This window comes from Dermacentor andersoni, chromosome 10 (assembly GCF_023375885.2).
Source record: "Dermacentor andersoni chromosome 10, qqDerAnde1_hic_scaffold, whole genome shotgun sequence".
NCBI classification, from domain to species: domain Eukaryota; kingdom Metazoa; phylum Arthropoda; class Arachnida; order Ixodida; family Ixodidae; genus Dermacentor; species Dermacentor andersoni.
In genome coordinates this window covers 45,559,631-45,577,168 of record NC_092823.1, presented here as the reverse complement: position 1 = coordinate 45,577,168, position 17,538 = coordinate 45,559,631, and the positions used below count along the sequence as shown (strand labels likewise).

The 17,538-nt window shown below is 46.8% G+C and overlaps 1 protein-coding gene across 2 annotated transcripts in view; it reads left to right on the top strand.

The window, feature by feature from the left end:
- The first annotated feature begins 1,568 nt into the window (after positions 1-1,568).
- Positions 1,569-17,538, top strand: part of LOC126543114 (carboxypeptidase inhibitor SmCI) — a 52,152-nt gene continuing 36,182 nt past the window's right edge. Inside the window, exons 1-2 of one of the 2 annotated variants that reach the window (XM_055062250.2) lie at positions 1,569-1,690; positions 11,826-11,981. In XM_055062250.2, coding sequence (XP_054918225.1) covers positions 1,618-1,690; positions 11,826-11,981 — 229 coding nt within the window. In that variant the 5' untranslated portion in view covers positions 1,569-1,617. The remainder of the gene's footprint in view (positions 1,691-11,825; positions 11,982-17,538) is intronic. The other variant, XM_050190260.3, reaches the window with a different exon arrangement.

Below are 17,538 nucleotides of genomic sequence, written 5' to 3'. Positions count from 1 at the left end.
CCTCTGTTCACTGACGGCATGCGGCGAGCGTGTCCACCGATACCATATGTGAAAACAAAGCGCTGCATAAGGGGAGGTCCGTCTGCGACGGCTGCTGTGAATCGCGCCTCCGCTTCACACAAGCGCCGCCTCTCGCGATCTCCCGATTAGCGTAGCATTTGCGCCACACTTTGCTCCATTTGCAATGGGCCGCACGAGAAAGATTTTGCGCAAAATAAAAACACCTATAGAGTTGCGCTAAAATTTCCCATTAAGGGGTACCGTCATCGTTGGTGAATTAGTTTTGCTTGTTTTTTTGTATGTTTTCCCTTTTCAATGCATCAATGATTTGAGAACCGACTCACACATGATCACTAGCAGCCAACAGCATATATTTCTTGCACGACGCCACGACCATTGTTTTGGTGTCTGTGGAATTTCAACGTCGGTAATAATCGTGAAAGTGGTGCTCAGTTCGTGCTTGCGACATAACTACTGCTTGTTTTAGGTAATTTCATTTTATTTTGCTGGGAATAGTTACAGATGCTCCAAAGGGTTCAACCATGCGATCGCCGTTTTCACGGGCAAAGTATTGCTCTTGCTGGCTGAACATAGTGAAAGTTTTCTGTAGTTGGCTGTTATCGCGGGTTGATAGCTTCTGCCAGTTACTCGTGGCCGCTCAAATACAGGCTTGATAATGGAAAGTAGGTGCGCTTGTGCAAAATGTGATTGTTCTGGGGTCTCTTTAAAAATCATTTCTGACGCTTTGTTCATGTGGCCACGACTGGCCGCTCGAGGCACCTTGCGTGTATTCGCGGGCTCGTTCCACGCTCGGAAAATACACTTTTGTGTAGCACGTATTGAGCAACAGAAAGCTGTATCGGGAGTTTTTTTATATTGTTCTACAACTTTCTCATTGACACCTTTCATCTAAATATAATATTTGAAAAGTTGATAAATTATTAAAACTAATTACTTTATTAGGCGGAATACAAGAAAAGTATTCAGTATCTCCAAGCGATGGCAAACAACATTACCTTGGTTTTGTCCAGCTACGTGGCATTTGCACATTTTGAAATCCTGGTAGGTGATACTTTGGACACCCTGTATATGTACATTTATATGAACTAGACATGGCTATAGTCTGGCAAAGGGTACGAAAGCATTCTTAATTTAATCGCTTTATGCTGATGTCCTTGAACACGTGATAAATGCACGTTCGTGGGTTCTTCCTCGCCACGGACTCAGCGTTAACTAAGCAACTATTCACAAATAACTCACTCGTTGTTTCCGACAATGTTCTCTTCGGACCATGACGTAGGAAGCAAAAATTCTCGCACCTCCTAAACGCCCCCTCTGCTTCGCACTTCTCGGTTTTCGCACGAATGCACAGGAACAATGGACAATGTGCTGGGGAGGAGATAACCATCAATATTAAAGATTCCCGCTTTTTCTATCACAGCCGCGTTCGAACTTTGCATACAGTTTAGGCTTTGAAACCTCAGACTGTGTGCTCCGGCATTCTATGTGCCTGTATTTTGAAACCTCCTTGCTTTTGTCTCAAGCTGCAGGCGCACGGCGCTTATAAGTAGAGCAACGCCAAAAGCTCGGGCCGCAGTCAGGCGGGAAAAAGACACAATGAAAACCTGTGTGATTTTATTGTCTACCTTTCTCTTCGGATCTTGTGCGGCTACGAGCTACTCGCCGGAAGGTAGGTGTTTCGCGATCCTTCGTGGCTTGTGGAGTTACGTCAAGACTTTGTCCTAACCTTTGCTGAAAGTAACGCGTGCGCGCTCATCTTAAGTTGACTGTATTCCGAATCTAGTTACCAGCTCTCGTTAGGCTGCAATAAGAACGCTGTCATACTCCCAGCGCGCCAGTGCGGCTGCGCAGGAACGATGAGAAAGCAACAAATGCGTCACCGTGTTGTGCTAGGTTGTCCTCACCTACGGGTGCAGTCCTTCGTGCAAAATATGTGTAGCTTCTCGTAGTAATACATAATTTTCTTCTGCGTGGCCTTCAAATTTGTTTCATAAGTGAATGTTCCTTAAAGCAACTTCTCGCATTACGGATGTTTTTGAACAATTTTCGTGTTTTGTTTCCTTCAGGCGCAAATCTAAACAGCCTTCCGCATGTTACCAGTTCATAAACCTACCCATTTACTTGGCTCTTCTATAGCTGGAATCACGGAATGAGCCACCTACAGCACATGTGTGTTTAAGAAACGATTAAACATCTGTCTGACTGCCCAACATATGAAGATGCGAGATTAGGGCACTCCGATGCAACAGGCTTTACACACAAGATCTTGGGGCCGTGGCCACGTGCGTCTGCTATGTACAAAAGCACAGAAGCGCTGGTTGTTCCTCGAAATGGACCAGCCTATTTGACTGCTTATGACTGACTCAGCGATGAACGCTTGGTTCTGTGTGCACCAACGCAAGGTGTGACCTTCTCTCTTTTTTCTCCTTTTTAACTCCCCTTCCCACCTTCTAAAGCGCACGGTAGCCTGCGGGGCTCAGCCTGGTTAACCTCCCTGCCTTTCTCTTTTAGCTTCTCTCTCCCGCTTGACCCTTTTATTGCAATTATCAACCCTTGACAACTTCAGGCACTTCAGTTTATCTCTCTTGGGCCCATGGCCTCGTGCGTCTGCTATGTGCAAGGCCACAAAGGCGCTGGCGCGTTTCCTGAAATGTGCGAGCCTGTACGGCCACCTGTGACTTACTCAGTGGTGCATGCTTGTGTTCGTAACAGTGGAGACTGTGACCTTCCTTCTTCCTTCTCTTCTTTCAATTCCCTTTCCCGCTACGGCAGTGCAGCGTAGCCTACCGCGCTCAGCCTGGTTAACCTCCCTGCCTTTCCCCTATGACTTTCTCTCTCAATTTATCTATCTCTCCCTATCTGGACTGTCTATCTATCTCTCCCTATCTTTCAATTCTCTTTTCAATTCTCTTCTTTCAATTCCCTTTCCCGCTACGGCAGTGCAGCGTAGCCTACCGCGCTCAGCCTGGTTAACCTCCCTGCCTTTCCCCTATGACTTTCTCTCTCAATTTATCTATCTCTCCCTATCTGGGCTCGCGAGAGGGCCGTCAGGTTTCACCTGATGGTCCCCGAGTGGGCCTAGCCAGGTGACGTGGAGCTTGCTTACGTCTATAGTGGACCGAATAAAGTTTTCTCTCTCTCTCTCTCTCTCTCTCTCCCTATCTGTCTGTCTGTCTGTCTGTCTGTCTGTCTGTCTGTCTGTCTGTCTGTCTGTCCTTCTACGCCGATTGGGTAGATAACTTAGGCAACTAAGTCGTGATGCCGTCGTGGTCGTTGCATCATCGTCCCTCCAGCTTTGTAATCTGACTCTAGTCATGCCTTCGTGGTCACGTCGTCCTCGTCATACAGTCGTCATGCATTTGTTATGACACCATCGTCCTGATGCCGCTGTGGTCATTCGGTCGTCGTCACTACAGCTTCGTCATCCAACTGCCGTCATGCCATCGTCGTCATACAGCTAGTCGTCCTCACACCATTGTCGTGACACACTCATCATCATCTGCTGTTCGCATACCGTTGTCATGCCACCATCGTCCTTACGTCGTCGTCCTCGTTAATTCGCTGAGATACCGTCGTCATAACTGTAGCTTAGTCATCCAAGAATCGTAATGCCATCTGCCATCACACACACTATTGTCGTCACAAAGTCATCGTCAAGCCACTTTGGTCATGCCATCGTCGTCATGCTGTCGTTCCAGCTTCGTCATCACTTCAGCCGCATCATCCCATTGTCGTCATGTAGTCGTCGCCATACCGGCTTCGTCGCTTCATCCATGGCAATTCGTCTTTATCATTCCATCGTAATCGTGCTATAGTAATTCAATCGCAGTTATGCCGCGGTTGTCGTGCCATCTTCTCCATTGCGTCGTTCTCAGACAGCCGCTTTCATGCATTCGTAGTCATACCACCACTGTGGTCCTGCCATCGTCATCCCTGCAGCTTCGTCATGCCGTCGTCATCAAACCACTGTCGTCAACAGTCACTGTCATCACATTGTCCTCACACCATTGTCATTCCATCCTCGTCATTGTGGCGTCGCCATACAGTCGTCGTCATGCCGTCGTTGTCATACCGTCACCATGATGCTTTGCGGTCGTTATTTCTTCCTCAACCTGACTTCTTCATCCGACTCTGCCATGCCTTCATGGACGAGCCATTGATTTCACGCAGTCATCGTCATACTGTTGTCGTCGTGCCGTCATCGTCATAACAGCTTCGTTGATCGATCGACATCAGTCTCGCGTTATTCGACGCCAGACAGTCGCGGCAAGCATCTGCTGTCATACCGCCCTCGTGATGCCGTTGCGGTCGCGCCATATTGTCATTCGTGCTTCGTCATCCTGTTTACCTTGCACCATGGTCGTCCCGCCATCGTCATCACATTGCCCTCATGCCGTCGTTACCATGCTGTTGTTGTTATACCGGCTTTGTCGTTCCACTGACGCAATTTCTTCCGGGTTATTCTATCGTTGCCACTGCATCGGCATCATAAATTGTAGTCATGCCGCCGTTCTCATGAGAGACTTTCGCAGGAAAGTGACATAGCAAAGCCGGACGATACTGAAGCAACATAACTCTCAGAATTACAACTACAGATCTTAAATAAACTTCAATTCAGACATATGGTGTGTTGCTACACTACTTGAGTGTTAATCGCATTACCATCGACAGTCATCGACAGATGAGGTCTGCCGTATTTTTTTTATTTGATTGTCGACCATTGCTCACAACCAGCTGATTATGCTTATGACGTGAGGTGGAGTGCCGTTAGGGCCTTTAGCAAAGCAGGCAAAGAAAAAGATTTACGGCAGAATTCCTCTCACGATGACTGTCGATGCTAATGCGATTACGATTCGAGCTATGTAGCCGCATGTCGTATATCTGCAGTCACATTTATTTAAGATCTGTAATTGCCAGACTTCCGCTGCTTCAGCTATATGCGACGCGGTCTTTTTGTTGTCGCACTTTTCTATGGTAGTCGCTTGCCATAGTCGCTCATGAGCATGATAGTATGACGACGACTGTATGAAGCAGGGAAGAAGTTTGGGCGTGTTGGTAGTTCAGTCGTAAGCTGGGATACATAGCGCAAGAACGACACAAGCACGACCCGTGTTCAAGCTCGTCCCGTGTTCCTGATTCGTCCTTTTATCGTGCTTGCGCTATGTATCCCAGCTTACGACTGTATGAAGCCAACGCAGTGGTGACTATGAAATGACGAAGTATTGACGCCGATGATATATTGAATTCAGTATGACGACGATGAGATGGCGGTTCTTAAATAATTACTGTGGTATAAGGACAAGAGCGTGACGACTAAGACATTAGGACAATGGGTTGACGACGAATGTATGACCATGATAACGATGGCAGGACCAACACGGCATCACGACTATGGCAAAGCAACAAATACATGTCCACGTCTTTATGACGGCAACGGAATGATGACAGTGGCATGACCGTGGTATGAGGACAATGAAATCTCCACGACGATATGACAATGGCATTATGAAGGCTGTATTACGAATCCGGTATGACGGCGACAGCCATTCGATGGCGGCATGTAGAGAATGGGATGACGAATGTGGACTGACGGTGATGGCATGACCTCGACGGCATTACGATGACAATATGACAATAGAAGCATGATTGCAATTGTCTGTCGACGATACAATGACGATGATAGCATGACAACGGCGGCATGCTCACGATTGAATTGTAACTGCATAATTACGACGAAAAGAAGACGAAGCAGTGCCTTCGGTTGCACGACGAATGCGGAAAGACGACAGTGGGATGACGGTACTGAAGTGATAACGATGATAAAACGACGGCGAGATGACAGCGATGACGGCGGCAGGACAATTTTATGACGACAACTGTGTGACGGCGATGGCATGACGAAGATGGCATAGCGAGAGTCGGACGACTAAAGTCGAATAACGACCATGCCATGACAACGGTATGAGGATAATGGATGACGACGACTGCATCACGAAGCCTGTATGACGGCGATGGCTTGACGACAAGGGCAAGAGAGAGTCGGATGAGGAAGGAAGCAGCGAGCACGGAGGCAACGACTAGGAGCATGTACCACTCCGCTCTCTATCTTATCTTTCTATTCTTCTTTTCCCATCCCCGAATACAGGGTAGACAACAAGACGCATTTCAGATTAACGTCCCTATACCTTCTCTCTATCTTTCCACCTGGCCCTAGAAGTTCAAGCTATTACACAACTTGAGCCCCTGGGTCATTGCAGAAAACGTGAGGACGGCGGCGTGACGAGGTCCGACCACAAAGCTGCAATGACAACGGTAGATTGACCACGGCGGCATCACGACCACGGGCACCTGCCCAGTGGCCCAGGCTGGTAGACAACTTGAATCACTGGGTAGGCGTGAGTTTATCGAATACTTTCGCTGCACCGGTGAGCGAAAATTCAACCACGCGCATTTCTGCATGGAACAAGTAATTCTGCGAAAGCCAAGGACGATGACTGTCAATGTAAGCGAGAAGCAAAGCGCTTCTGGAAACGCACTCGCTTCAGTATTTATTTATGTCTTTGTTATTTATTCATTTATTTATTTATTATACCTCAAAGGTCCTTGAACAGGACATTACGTGAGGGGTGGGCACATATCGAAATAAAAACGGCGTGTCAGTTTAAGTAATGCGACTCTAAAGATGGCCTTCGATGGCAGCTTTTAAACCAGAAACGTCAGTGATGAGGGCGTTGTCAGAAGGAAGCGTATTCCGTTCACGGGCTGTGTGTAGAAAAAAAGAACGTTGATACGTAGTGGAATGGGCCCGTGGTAGATACACAGCTTTAGGATGCGTGTGGCGGGAAAAACAATGGGCTGGAATGATGATTTGGTTAACTGTGGGTTGTGGATCAAAGAACCTAAAAAAAATAAAGAGACGAGCAATTTTGTGGCGGTAGGTGAGCGAGGGAAGACAGAACCTGGATTCTAAGGCTGACAGACTTGTATTATGGGAGTAGTCAGAAAGAATTAATCTGGCAGCTCGGTTCTGAACCAATTCAATGTTGTTATTCATATTCACCTGATGGCTGTCATAAATAGCACAAGCATATTCTAGTTTATTTCGAATTGAGGTTTTGTATGCAAGTAGTTTGACTGAGGGAGCTGCTGAAGACAAGTTACGGCGTAGATAACATAGCAATTGGTTGCAGGAATTAGTTAACTGCTTGATATGGTGGGTCTCAAGATAACTCACTCGATATATGCGCTCCTATGTATTTAAACGTTTCACACTGTGTTAAAGTGCAGCTGTTAAGGGAAAAGGTAGGTACCACATAATTACGACATTGATGAAAGCACACGTAAGAACACTTACTGACATTGAGGTACATGCACCATTTGCTGCACCATGCCTGGATTTGGAGGGGGTCTTCCTGAAGAGCGGAGCGGTCTAAACAATTTGTTATTTGTCGGTATAAAAGGCAATCGTCCGCGAAAAGGCGTATGTTGGATGATAAGTTAAGTGGATGGTCATTAATATGTATGAGAAAGAGGAGAGGCCCAAGGACAGAACCCTGGCGACACCAGATACTACAGGAGATAGGATTGAGCAGATCAAGTTAGCGGAAACAAACTGAAGGCGATCGGTTAAAAATTCCTGGATCCAATTAAATATGACTGGGTGAAGATTAAGATGCGAGCGTTTATGCAGGAGAAAAATATTATCAAAAGCTTTTTTTCGAAATCGAGAAAGAGAGCGTGAGTGGGGGTGTTGCGATCGAAATGAGAATGCAAATTGTGTAGGAACAGAGCAAGTTGAGTTTCGCGAGAATGTGCTTTGTGAAATCCGTGCTGGTTAGGATGAAAGAAATTGACAGATGACAGGAAAGTGGCAATGTGTGAATGTATAACGTGTTCCATCACTTTCTAGAAAACACTGGTGATGGAACTTGGACGGTATTTGCTTGAATTTGTACGGTCGCCTTATTTAAAGAAGGGAGCTACTTTACCAATTTTTCAGTAAGTGGGGTCTGATCTCGCTCTGCGAGACTGTTGAAATATTAGCGTTAGAAAAAGACTTCTGGTGTCCTTAGTGTTTTTTAATGCCTTGGAGTTAATGCCGTCAGTACCATACGAGAATGAATTTTTTGAAGAATCGACAATTTTTATAATTCCGTTCATATTAAAAGTAATGTTCACCATAGTGGGATAAGTAGAAGGTGGCAATACGGGAAGAATTTCAGGGTAATGATTAGTAAAAGCCGAACAGTATTCAGTGTTTAAAGCGTCAGCGACCTCGGTTTCGTGGGTTGGGGAGCCAAAACTGTCACGTAGAAAAACAGTGTTGGACCACATGCAAAAGAACAATGCGCTTGCAGGCTCATATTTCTTGCGTTTACGCTTTTTAGGTAGCCTTTGTTGTTTCATTGCGTATTTCGGAGAAAAACAGAGTCGTTAACCAGTACATCTGTCGCGGTAGCATATGTGACTATGGAGCCAAGCCAATTCGTCGTACGTGTGCGTTTTCTTCGCCAGTGCGAGCGCCAGCGCGGAAGGCTAACGTCGTCCTTCTCTCCCACTACGGATTCCCTTGCCCACAGAGGCGGCGGAGAGGGTGGTGTGGGAAGAGGGATGTCCTTTCTCAGCGCCCCCCCTCCCCCCCCCCGCCAACTATTTTTAGAACCTTCAGCCTTCGTGCGACAGCACGTGCGTTTCAAAGAGCTATGGTTGGCGTTTGTCGACGACCGCGCCCCCCTTTGAATTATTGCCTTTGTGTTAGTGCCGAAATCCTAACCACCGAGAGAACGAGCGAGGGAGGGAGCTCTCCACTGTAACATTATTCCACCTGCTATTTAAGCACGCATGAAAGCCTGTTCGCTCCACCCAAAACCCACTTGTACGAACACAAGTAATCTCAGGCTGCACAGGCTGTCGCGAAGTTGCGGGCAATTATACGCATTCTGATTTTAGGTCAATTCCGTTAATTCTACGCTAAGAGTGCTCAAAAAGAGGAGATCGGGTTGTGCGTCGCGCCATGCATACGACATTCGTGCTGTCGAAAACAAGTACAATACTCGGCTGCGTCTGCTGTGCACACGCTAGCGCTCATGGATGTTCCTTTTATATTTTGTCGAACAAATGCTGCTATGAAAACTCCGGAGACAATACACCATCAGTCTATTCGTGCCTCGAGCTAGCAAGGTCGCTAAAACACCTGTGGGCAAGTTCACTGCAAGCGAAGAGACCGCGTAGTTACTGCAGAAAAACACGTGATTCATTTCGAATCGAAAATTTTCTGTTCTTGAGCCCGCAGCTTCAGGCTAGAATCACAGATACTGAATGCCCTATTTGCGTTACCAAAGACGCGTATTAAGTAGTGCCACGCTCTCATACCGAGCGACACAATATATGTTAGCAAACCTTCTTTACTGCGTAAAAATGGCATCATCACGCCCCATTCGCAGCATCACTTGTTCCGATAAGTGCGTAAAAACACCGCTTCCCCTATACTGATGACTACTGAAGCTAAGTTAGCGGCAGCTATACAATGATGCGCTATTCTTAAAATTAGCGATAACGTTCACTGTGTCACCCCATGACATATAAATACCTTCCTTTATTGCGAAAATCAATTCAAAATGTCAGGGACTATTTGGCTGTAAATGCGAGAGAAACCCGTCTGAAGTACGTCACACCATTTTGAAGTCCTCGATGCATGGTTTGAACCGCGTTCACCACATTGCAATCAGAAGCTCACTTGACACGTTGCCCTGCCTCTTCGAGGAGCGAAATGTAACTGTTTGCATATATATATATATATATATATAAAGAGAGAGAGAGAGAGATAAGATAATGCTGACAAAGGCAGGGAGGTTAACCAGAGGCAGTTCCGGTTGGCTACCCTGCGTGGGGGAAAGGGTTAAGGGGGATAAAAAGAGAAACAGAGTGAAAGGGGGAGAAGAAAGAGAGACAAGCACGCACAAAGCGCGTACACTACAGAGCGGTAGGGGCGGCATTCTTAGAGTCTCTCGTGAAGCCCCGTAGACCGCAGGAACCTTAATAACGCGAGTAAGGCTTTCAACGCGGATGTTCTTTCTGAGCATTGGCCTAAAGCTTTTAGTTCTGATAGCGGACGATTGTCCAACTGGTCCAGTACTCTGCCCATCACTTGTCTCTGAGCACTATATCGCGGGCAGACACAGATAATACGTGCGAGCGTCTCGTCGATGTTGCATGTGTCACGCGTAGAGCTTCGTACAGTACTTACTAGATGTTAGTCTGGCGCTGGTGTCCACAGGAGTGGCAAGTATGGGAGTTCGACCAGCATGGAAATGATGGGGGCTACATGGACTTGCGTTAGCTTCATCTTTCCGCCTTCAAGTGGCTCTGTGTCTTTCAAAGTGATTTCTTTCGAGAACGCATTGCATTATACATGCAGCAATGCGCAATGGTTATGCACGTGCGTCGCGATCTTCTGTCTTGCCATGTTCAGAAATACAGGTCGCTTGAAAATGCCGAAAAATAAAGCGCAATCAAACAGCGCCTTAAGCACGAACAAGCATTGATGTGCCGCCAGTCAGCCCCACGATAGCTCAATATAGGCGGCGCCAGAGTGCCCTTTAGTACGTTTTGGAGAAAACTTCAAGCGCCATACAGCTTGTAAGAATGGCAGCACTATTTTTTTGCAAGCAGAAGATCAAAAGGCTTCCGGTATCGTCCTCTCGAACAGAGCGTTAAATATAATGGATAACGAAGAGATTCGCCAGTTGCAATCCCTCGGAAATAAGAAGGACGCTCTAGCTGGCAGAAGTTTCGCTCTGCAGTTAATACGAGGCTTCATGAATGACTGCCACTCCTATAGGCCAAGTACACGAGCTGGCCGTAGGTGACTTGTTTATTAACATTGCAGACCTCGGCCCATGGCCTGACACTGCAAGTTCAAAGCGTGCCACTAAAGTGTTGTTAAAGTTTCTGCAGGACACCAAGCTCAACGAGCGGCTCTAGCAATCCAACTGTCTCATATACACAAGCACTCACCACTTCTCTTATCATCCTCACCCATCCCTGTACTTTCACACCCCTTCACTCTTCCGCAGTGCAAAGTAGCAGACTAAAGCGCACTAGCTCAGGTCGACATCTATGTCTTTCCTGTCAATAAATTCTATTCTATTCTAACATTACAGACCAACGTATTCCTATAGACAACTTGCACCAAGCAGCTGGCGCGACTGCGTTTTTGTCACCCAAGCGCCACCGATGCTGGCCGCTATGTGTGCTTAGAAAGTGACACGTCATTTCAGACAAGAACGACCTCCGCTTCACCGCTCGTCTGAGTGTAACACAGAGAGCGTCGTAGAGCTCAAGCTCACGAACGTTCGGGCTTGTGATCCCGATTGCAAAACCTCTCAGACACTCGTGATAAATGGTCGGAAGTGTAACTCATGGCGAACGTTAATCGCGCAGCAGATCTTTTGTTGGAGCCACTTGTGCATGCCAGTTTATCGCGTCCCTTCAGCTTTGCTTCCACCACTCGATAGGTCGTGTGTTTTCTAGAGCAGCTGCCGATATGAAAAGTTCTGCATAATGTGCCCTATAGCTTAACGGATAATAAGATACTTCTGTTGTCAAACTTGATAGCCAAAATAGTGCCACCGGAAGTGGTCGGACATCACAAACTGACACAGCGAAGAAAAAAAAGGCTCTATGTACTGACCAGTGATTGAGTACGTACGTATCACTTATGGATTGAATGTGCTCAAGTGCATACCTGATTTCAGGCTTCGTTATGACCTTCTTGGGCTTTGTTTCTCCTTGTTTCTCTACAGATCAAAAATGCCTCACAAGCACGCTCATATTGCCAGAAGGGTACTGCTATCAATCGTTTTGGCAGTATAATCCCTTTTATAAGCAGTGTGTATCAACTTGCAACCCGTGGGCCCCTTTTCGTACTAAACAGGAATGTGACGGATCCTGCCGCTCCAGTAAGTACTGCTAACTGTTTCTTTTATTCATTGCACTCTAGCGCCCCGCGTCTGAAGGTCACACAAATAACCTGCGGGCAGCAGCAAGCAGACTCTTTATTGGACGAGTCGTCTAAGCTAACGCGTCACTCATAGCGCCAAATTGCGCAGTAGTCGCCTTTCTCATTTCAACATTGAAAGCGCATACATGGCGTTTCCTGAAATGCGATCTAGACGTCATTAATCTATCAAAGCTGAGAGATTTGGGTGATCTTCCCTTGACTGCATTTACCACAATGACCTACGTATTAATATGACTAGTACATACAAGCTAGTGATTATAAAATTAGGGTAAATATTGCATTCCCTGAAAGGGCCAGGCGATCGAACATAAGTCGAGCCGTGAGCCCTTCGGAGGACAATTTCATAGTGGCTTTCAAACCGGCAATAACTGGAGCGGCTAACTTGGGCGCAGTAATAAATTCCAGTTAATTTCTCTCACAGAACCTAACAAGTTCCAAGTGTATGCCTAACCTTCACAAGTGTATGCCGACCTGAGCAACTGCTATATCAAAAACAGTAAAGCTGTAAAGAAAATTATCACACTCTCAGGAAGTCTATAGGCTTGCCTATTACCACTGCTAAAATGCACCCAATAACTTGCAAACGCTCCATTATATACCTGAACCTATCCAAATGCTTCATTAGATCCAAATAGAAACAGCCGTCGACGACCAGTCTTTGTAGCTTTAGACCAGTTTTTCTTACGTCGGTGCCTGGGCATGCTTTCGGAGAGCATGGGGCATGCAAGAATAATATGGAGGTTAAAGGGAAATTTTGGATTGTAGCGCGAACTGACACGGACACGCTACAATCCAAGATCATGTTACCGTACCAAGTCGCCCAACTTTCTATCCTTTTGTAAAGGGAAATTGCCTTCCCCCTTATACAAAGAACGAATTCTTGCCTGGTCTTCTATTCAAGACCTTATGCGGCGCTTAAACAAGAACGTTCTAGACACGTCGTCCTCGTTTCCTCACGTAGTCCTTAGGGTAGACGCTACAGAAGCTTTCAGCAGCCTTCCCCATACCTCCATACTGCAAGCTGTACAAGATATATGGGCATCACAGGCAATATGTATGCGTAATCTGACTGCTACATGACTTCAGAACAGAATATTTCAAGATCAAGTACGTAGACAGCTGAGCTCCTAACGTCACAACCGGGTTAGAGTACCACAGGAAGCCGTAATCCCCACACTACTCAATTTCGTCTTCGCAGTTCTTTCAGCAAACCTAGAAAAAATAGCTGGTATTGAGCAGGGAATTTACGCAGACAATGTGACACTCTGGACTGCACGAGGTTACCTAGGAGAGCAAGAAGGGGCACTGCAGACGGCATTAGATGACGTCAATAGTTTCATGGCAGCTGCAGCGCGACAGACGAGAGCAAAAGGAATAGAAGGGGGCACAATCAGCGCCGTATTGTGTCCCCTTCAATTACGTTTGTCCGCATCAGGCGCGCTGTAGCCACCACGAAACTTCCCCAACTAGCCCAATTTTCACCTTATTTACGTCGAGAGCTTCACGAGCAAGATAATATTCACATTAGCACCGGGAAAAAAACGGATTTGTGGTTATCCCTGGTGGATGAAGGTGAACGTCAAAGGACGGAGATAAGATCAGCATCCATGCCTTGATCAGGCACCTATTCTCAGGGAGCAGGTCGTCCGCATACTCGGAATGTTCTTGAATGAGCGATGATTATTCACAAAGTGGTTCGACGAAAAGATGAGGGTCCCCAAGTAGGCCACACCAATCCTCCGCAGGATCGCCAAATGTGTGAGGGTCGTCAAATGAAAAAAATGAGACACTTTCGTTACACTTTCTTACATTGTTGTATACTGTATGACGCCCCTTTTCCCCTGATCATTTGAACACAGCTACGTGCCATGGACCACCTCAACAACGAGACCAGGTAAGTAATAACAAGGCTGCGAAATTGCACACCACCCCCTGCACTCAAAAGCAGTTCTGCTTTGGTGTAAATCGCTGAGCTGATCTTAGGGCCCGAATGAACGCAGCTGACACGTCTGAAGTTTACAAACGGAGGAAAAGCCACCCGAACTAAGATTAGGTATGACAGACGTACGTTCCTGCGCTTCCACGCATATTTTACCTGTGGGACCACGTGCGGATTGCACACCCCACGCAACTACCTGAGAACATGATACAGGCTTAGTCGTGAAGGAAACAGACCCACGCCAAGCGCCTCAAGGAACATGCTCTGCAAGTACGCGTGGCAGGGACCTGTGAGGCAGGTGCCCTTTAGTTTATGTGGATGCGTGTCTGGGAGGACTTGAGAAACAGCCGATATCCACCATGGTCTGGACAAATTGGAAAGCACCGAGCGCAGAAGTAAACTCCGCCTCACGAGACACGTCGTTCTCTGCTCCACGACGTAACTCTACGCAATCCTAGACTTTGCCAGACACGGCGAGTCCGCTGGTCGCAAATAGTCAAGAGATGCCGAGCATCGCTTCGCGTCGCTTACGGACTCCTCAAGATGCCTTTCGTGTCTGCAAAGACACCTTGCACGACTGCCATTGCGGTTCAACAACTGCACGACCTCTTGCGTCGTCTTTGTGGCCAAGGATGCAGTTTTCGCTTACAGCTGATCCCGAGGGACACTACAGGGGACGCGGACACAGGATGGAGTGCTACCCATGGAGTCAAAACAACTTATACAAATGTGGACCCATGTACCAGAAGAAAAGAATCATAGGTTTGGTGGTACGATTTCATCAAAGCAGTAGGTCAAGGCAAACGTATCGGCGCTGCTTTCTCCTCCCTACATCCAACCCCGTAGACATTTTTTTCTCTTTCCTCCCAAGCTTCTACTGGCTGGCAGCAGGTTCTTCTCCGGCCGGTAAATACTCGAGCGTTCCACACACCCTTCGTCGAGCAGCGTTCTCGCAGGAATGAAGATCCCTTTGGTTTTGAACATTTACATGCGGCTACCTGCAGGGGCCCTGCAACGACCAGGCATACCTCGAACTGAAACTGCCCTCTGTACTCGGGCATCTGACAATAAACACTTGCTTTGCTCCTAACTGAACGACGGACTAAATTCCCTTCAGGCCTGAGCACTATACACCACTGGCGGGGGTGCGCTGTAGTGGCACAGCACCGAAGTGGTACTGTGCCTACTGCGACCGGCAACGAGTCACGACAATCGCCAAGCGAATCCTCGCATTGCCCTGAGACTCCAACCACTGTCATCAGGCGCACCCATCACTGACACGGACGTACCCTTCAAAGCGACAGTTCCCACGATGCAGATTATAAAGTCTCCCCCATCGGCACTCACTTCGTTTCCTGTTCACGTTCAACGGTTTCCGAAGCAAGTACCGCAACTGTGTCAAGGAGAAAAGTCATTAAAGACATTTAACAACAACCGCTCTGCATAAGCGTTGTAGAGCTCCACAGCGTGAGTGTCACGGCCCCAAAACGCTCCCGTAAGTTGCCTCCTCCCCATTGTCGAGTGACCACGACGCGAATAAGACAGTTGGTTATGATAAAAGTTAAGAGGCTCGCTCGTGATCTCACGAAAGTAACGCGGATAAAGACACGTCAGTCTGAGGCGCCTGCTTCGGACCTGTCAGTTGCGCCGTTGACCCTCTTTTAGTCTCGGTGCTCTGGCTTAAACTAGCTGAAATTCATTACTCGGCAGAAATTAGCAGCCTAAGCGTTTTGCCGGCATAGAAACCATTGTGAACTCTTCTGAGTACTGGCTTCAAGTATCCGATTACCATCAATCGCCTGACTGCTTCGGTTAAAAAGATAGTTAGTCAACTTATTTTGTAATTACTTGCCTATGTTACTAATTTAGGCACGCTGAACGCGTCTTGTGATGGCGAAAACAGTCACACAGAAATCGCCTACATTTCTACACTTTTTATAGTTAAGCAATTTCGAAAGCGATTGCTGAAACACTCTCCATATTACGTGCTTCAAAATATGCGTTACACTTCTATTTCGCAATATCACATGAATGTTTATTTTTATTTTTATTTCTAATAATCTGATCAGATTCTAATTTGCGTTACATGTTTATTTCCTGATCAAATGTGGTGACAATGTTACATATCATTTTTTTCTCATTTCCATTGATTTGGCTATCATATCACTGAACAAAAATTATATCCTTTTATTTTCTGTTTCTATGCATGTGTGAAATTCATTCTCTTCTGTAATACCAAGTGTCTGTAGAAAACTATGCAACTCTAGGTCAACAAAATTACATGAACACCAAATTATATATATAGGCGATTGATGTAACTATGTTGTATATACTTATTCAATGCTAAACCTGTGGTGGTCAGCCTCTACCATAGAGAAAGCGAGTTTGCCCTCGATTCATGCCGTGCTACGACGTTACTTCATCCGATACGACGTGGCCCCGGAATCTAGTAGAGCTGATAACCTTGCATTCAGTGCCCAAATTCCCATAGGGAAATAACTTTGATCTTGTTGTACATTTAATTTTTCCACCAATACATTTATTGAATTTGCCTAAATCTAGGTCACAATGCGCTCATGAAAGCATTGCGCATCAGAGCTTTCATTATAGCGTAAAAGTCCCGTTTAAAATTGATATTTTCTTCTTTATAAGAGAACTACTTCCGTGTAAAATATTGGTTGACAATCCCGTCGATTGGTATGACGCCCTGTAAACACCTCTCCCCCTTTCTTTTTGAAAAAAAAAGGAAACAAGTAAAAAATTCGGCATACATACTTTTCACTGCTGGCGTGTGGGTAATGCGAAAGCATTATAGTCGCTTTGATTAAATGTTTTGTTAATGTGCGTTCCCTGTCAGCGCAAGCTCTCCCCTGCGTTTTAACTGCGCCTCGGTAAAGCCGAATGAAAACGCGCAAAGCGTTTCAACGAGCTCACTTGTAGGCGAGGAGTTCATTACTCGAAGGACCGCTCAGCGGCTTTCAATTGGACACTAATGCTTTCTACATTGGAGCTGTTAGAACTTCGCTGGGTTTCTCTTGACGTCCACAACTTCACCGACCTGGGGGAGAGAGATTTGGGAGAGCGCAGCATAGCGACGGGGCGAGGGTGGGTGGAGCCTAGCGGAGAGAAGGAGTGGCGCGGCGGGAGCACAGGTGGTGTGACGTCATTGCTCTCCCGTAAGAACCCGCGCGCTCGCTTCGGCGGTCCCGTTTCTCGCAGCGAAAAGAAAAAAAATTATGCCTGGCTCTACTATCGCAAGCACCAGAGACCAGCGGAGTTGGGGGAAGCCCAGCAAAATTTAGACTCAGTGTGCGGTTTGGAAATACTTTACAGGCCTTCCCGCACCTCCGCTGGTCTCTGGCGTTTGCCATAGCCGAGCCACGCATAATTTTTAATTCATACACTCATTTTATACATTGAAGACGTGGCGCCATTTCTTCCACATTGGAAGCGCTAGGCCACACGTTTAGTCAGCCAGATGGCTGCGACATGACGTCAGCAATGACGCACGCACTAGACACACGTTTAGCCAACCGGAACCGCGGAGCCGTCGTGG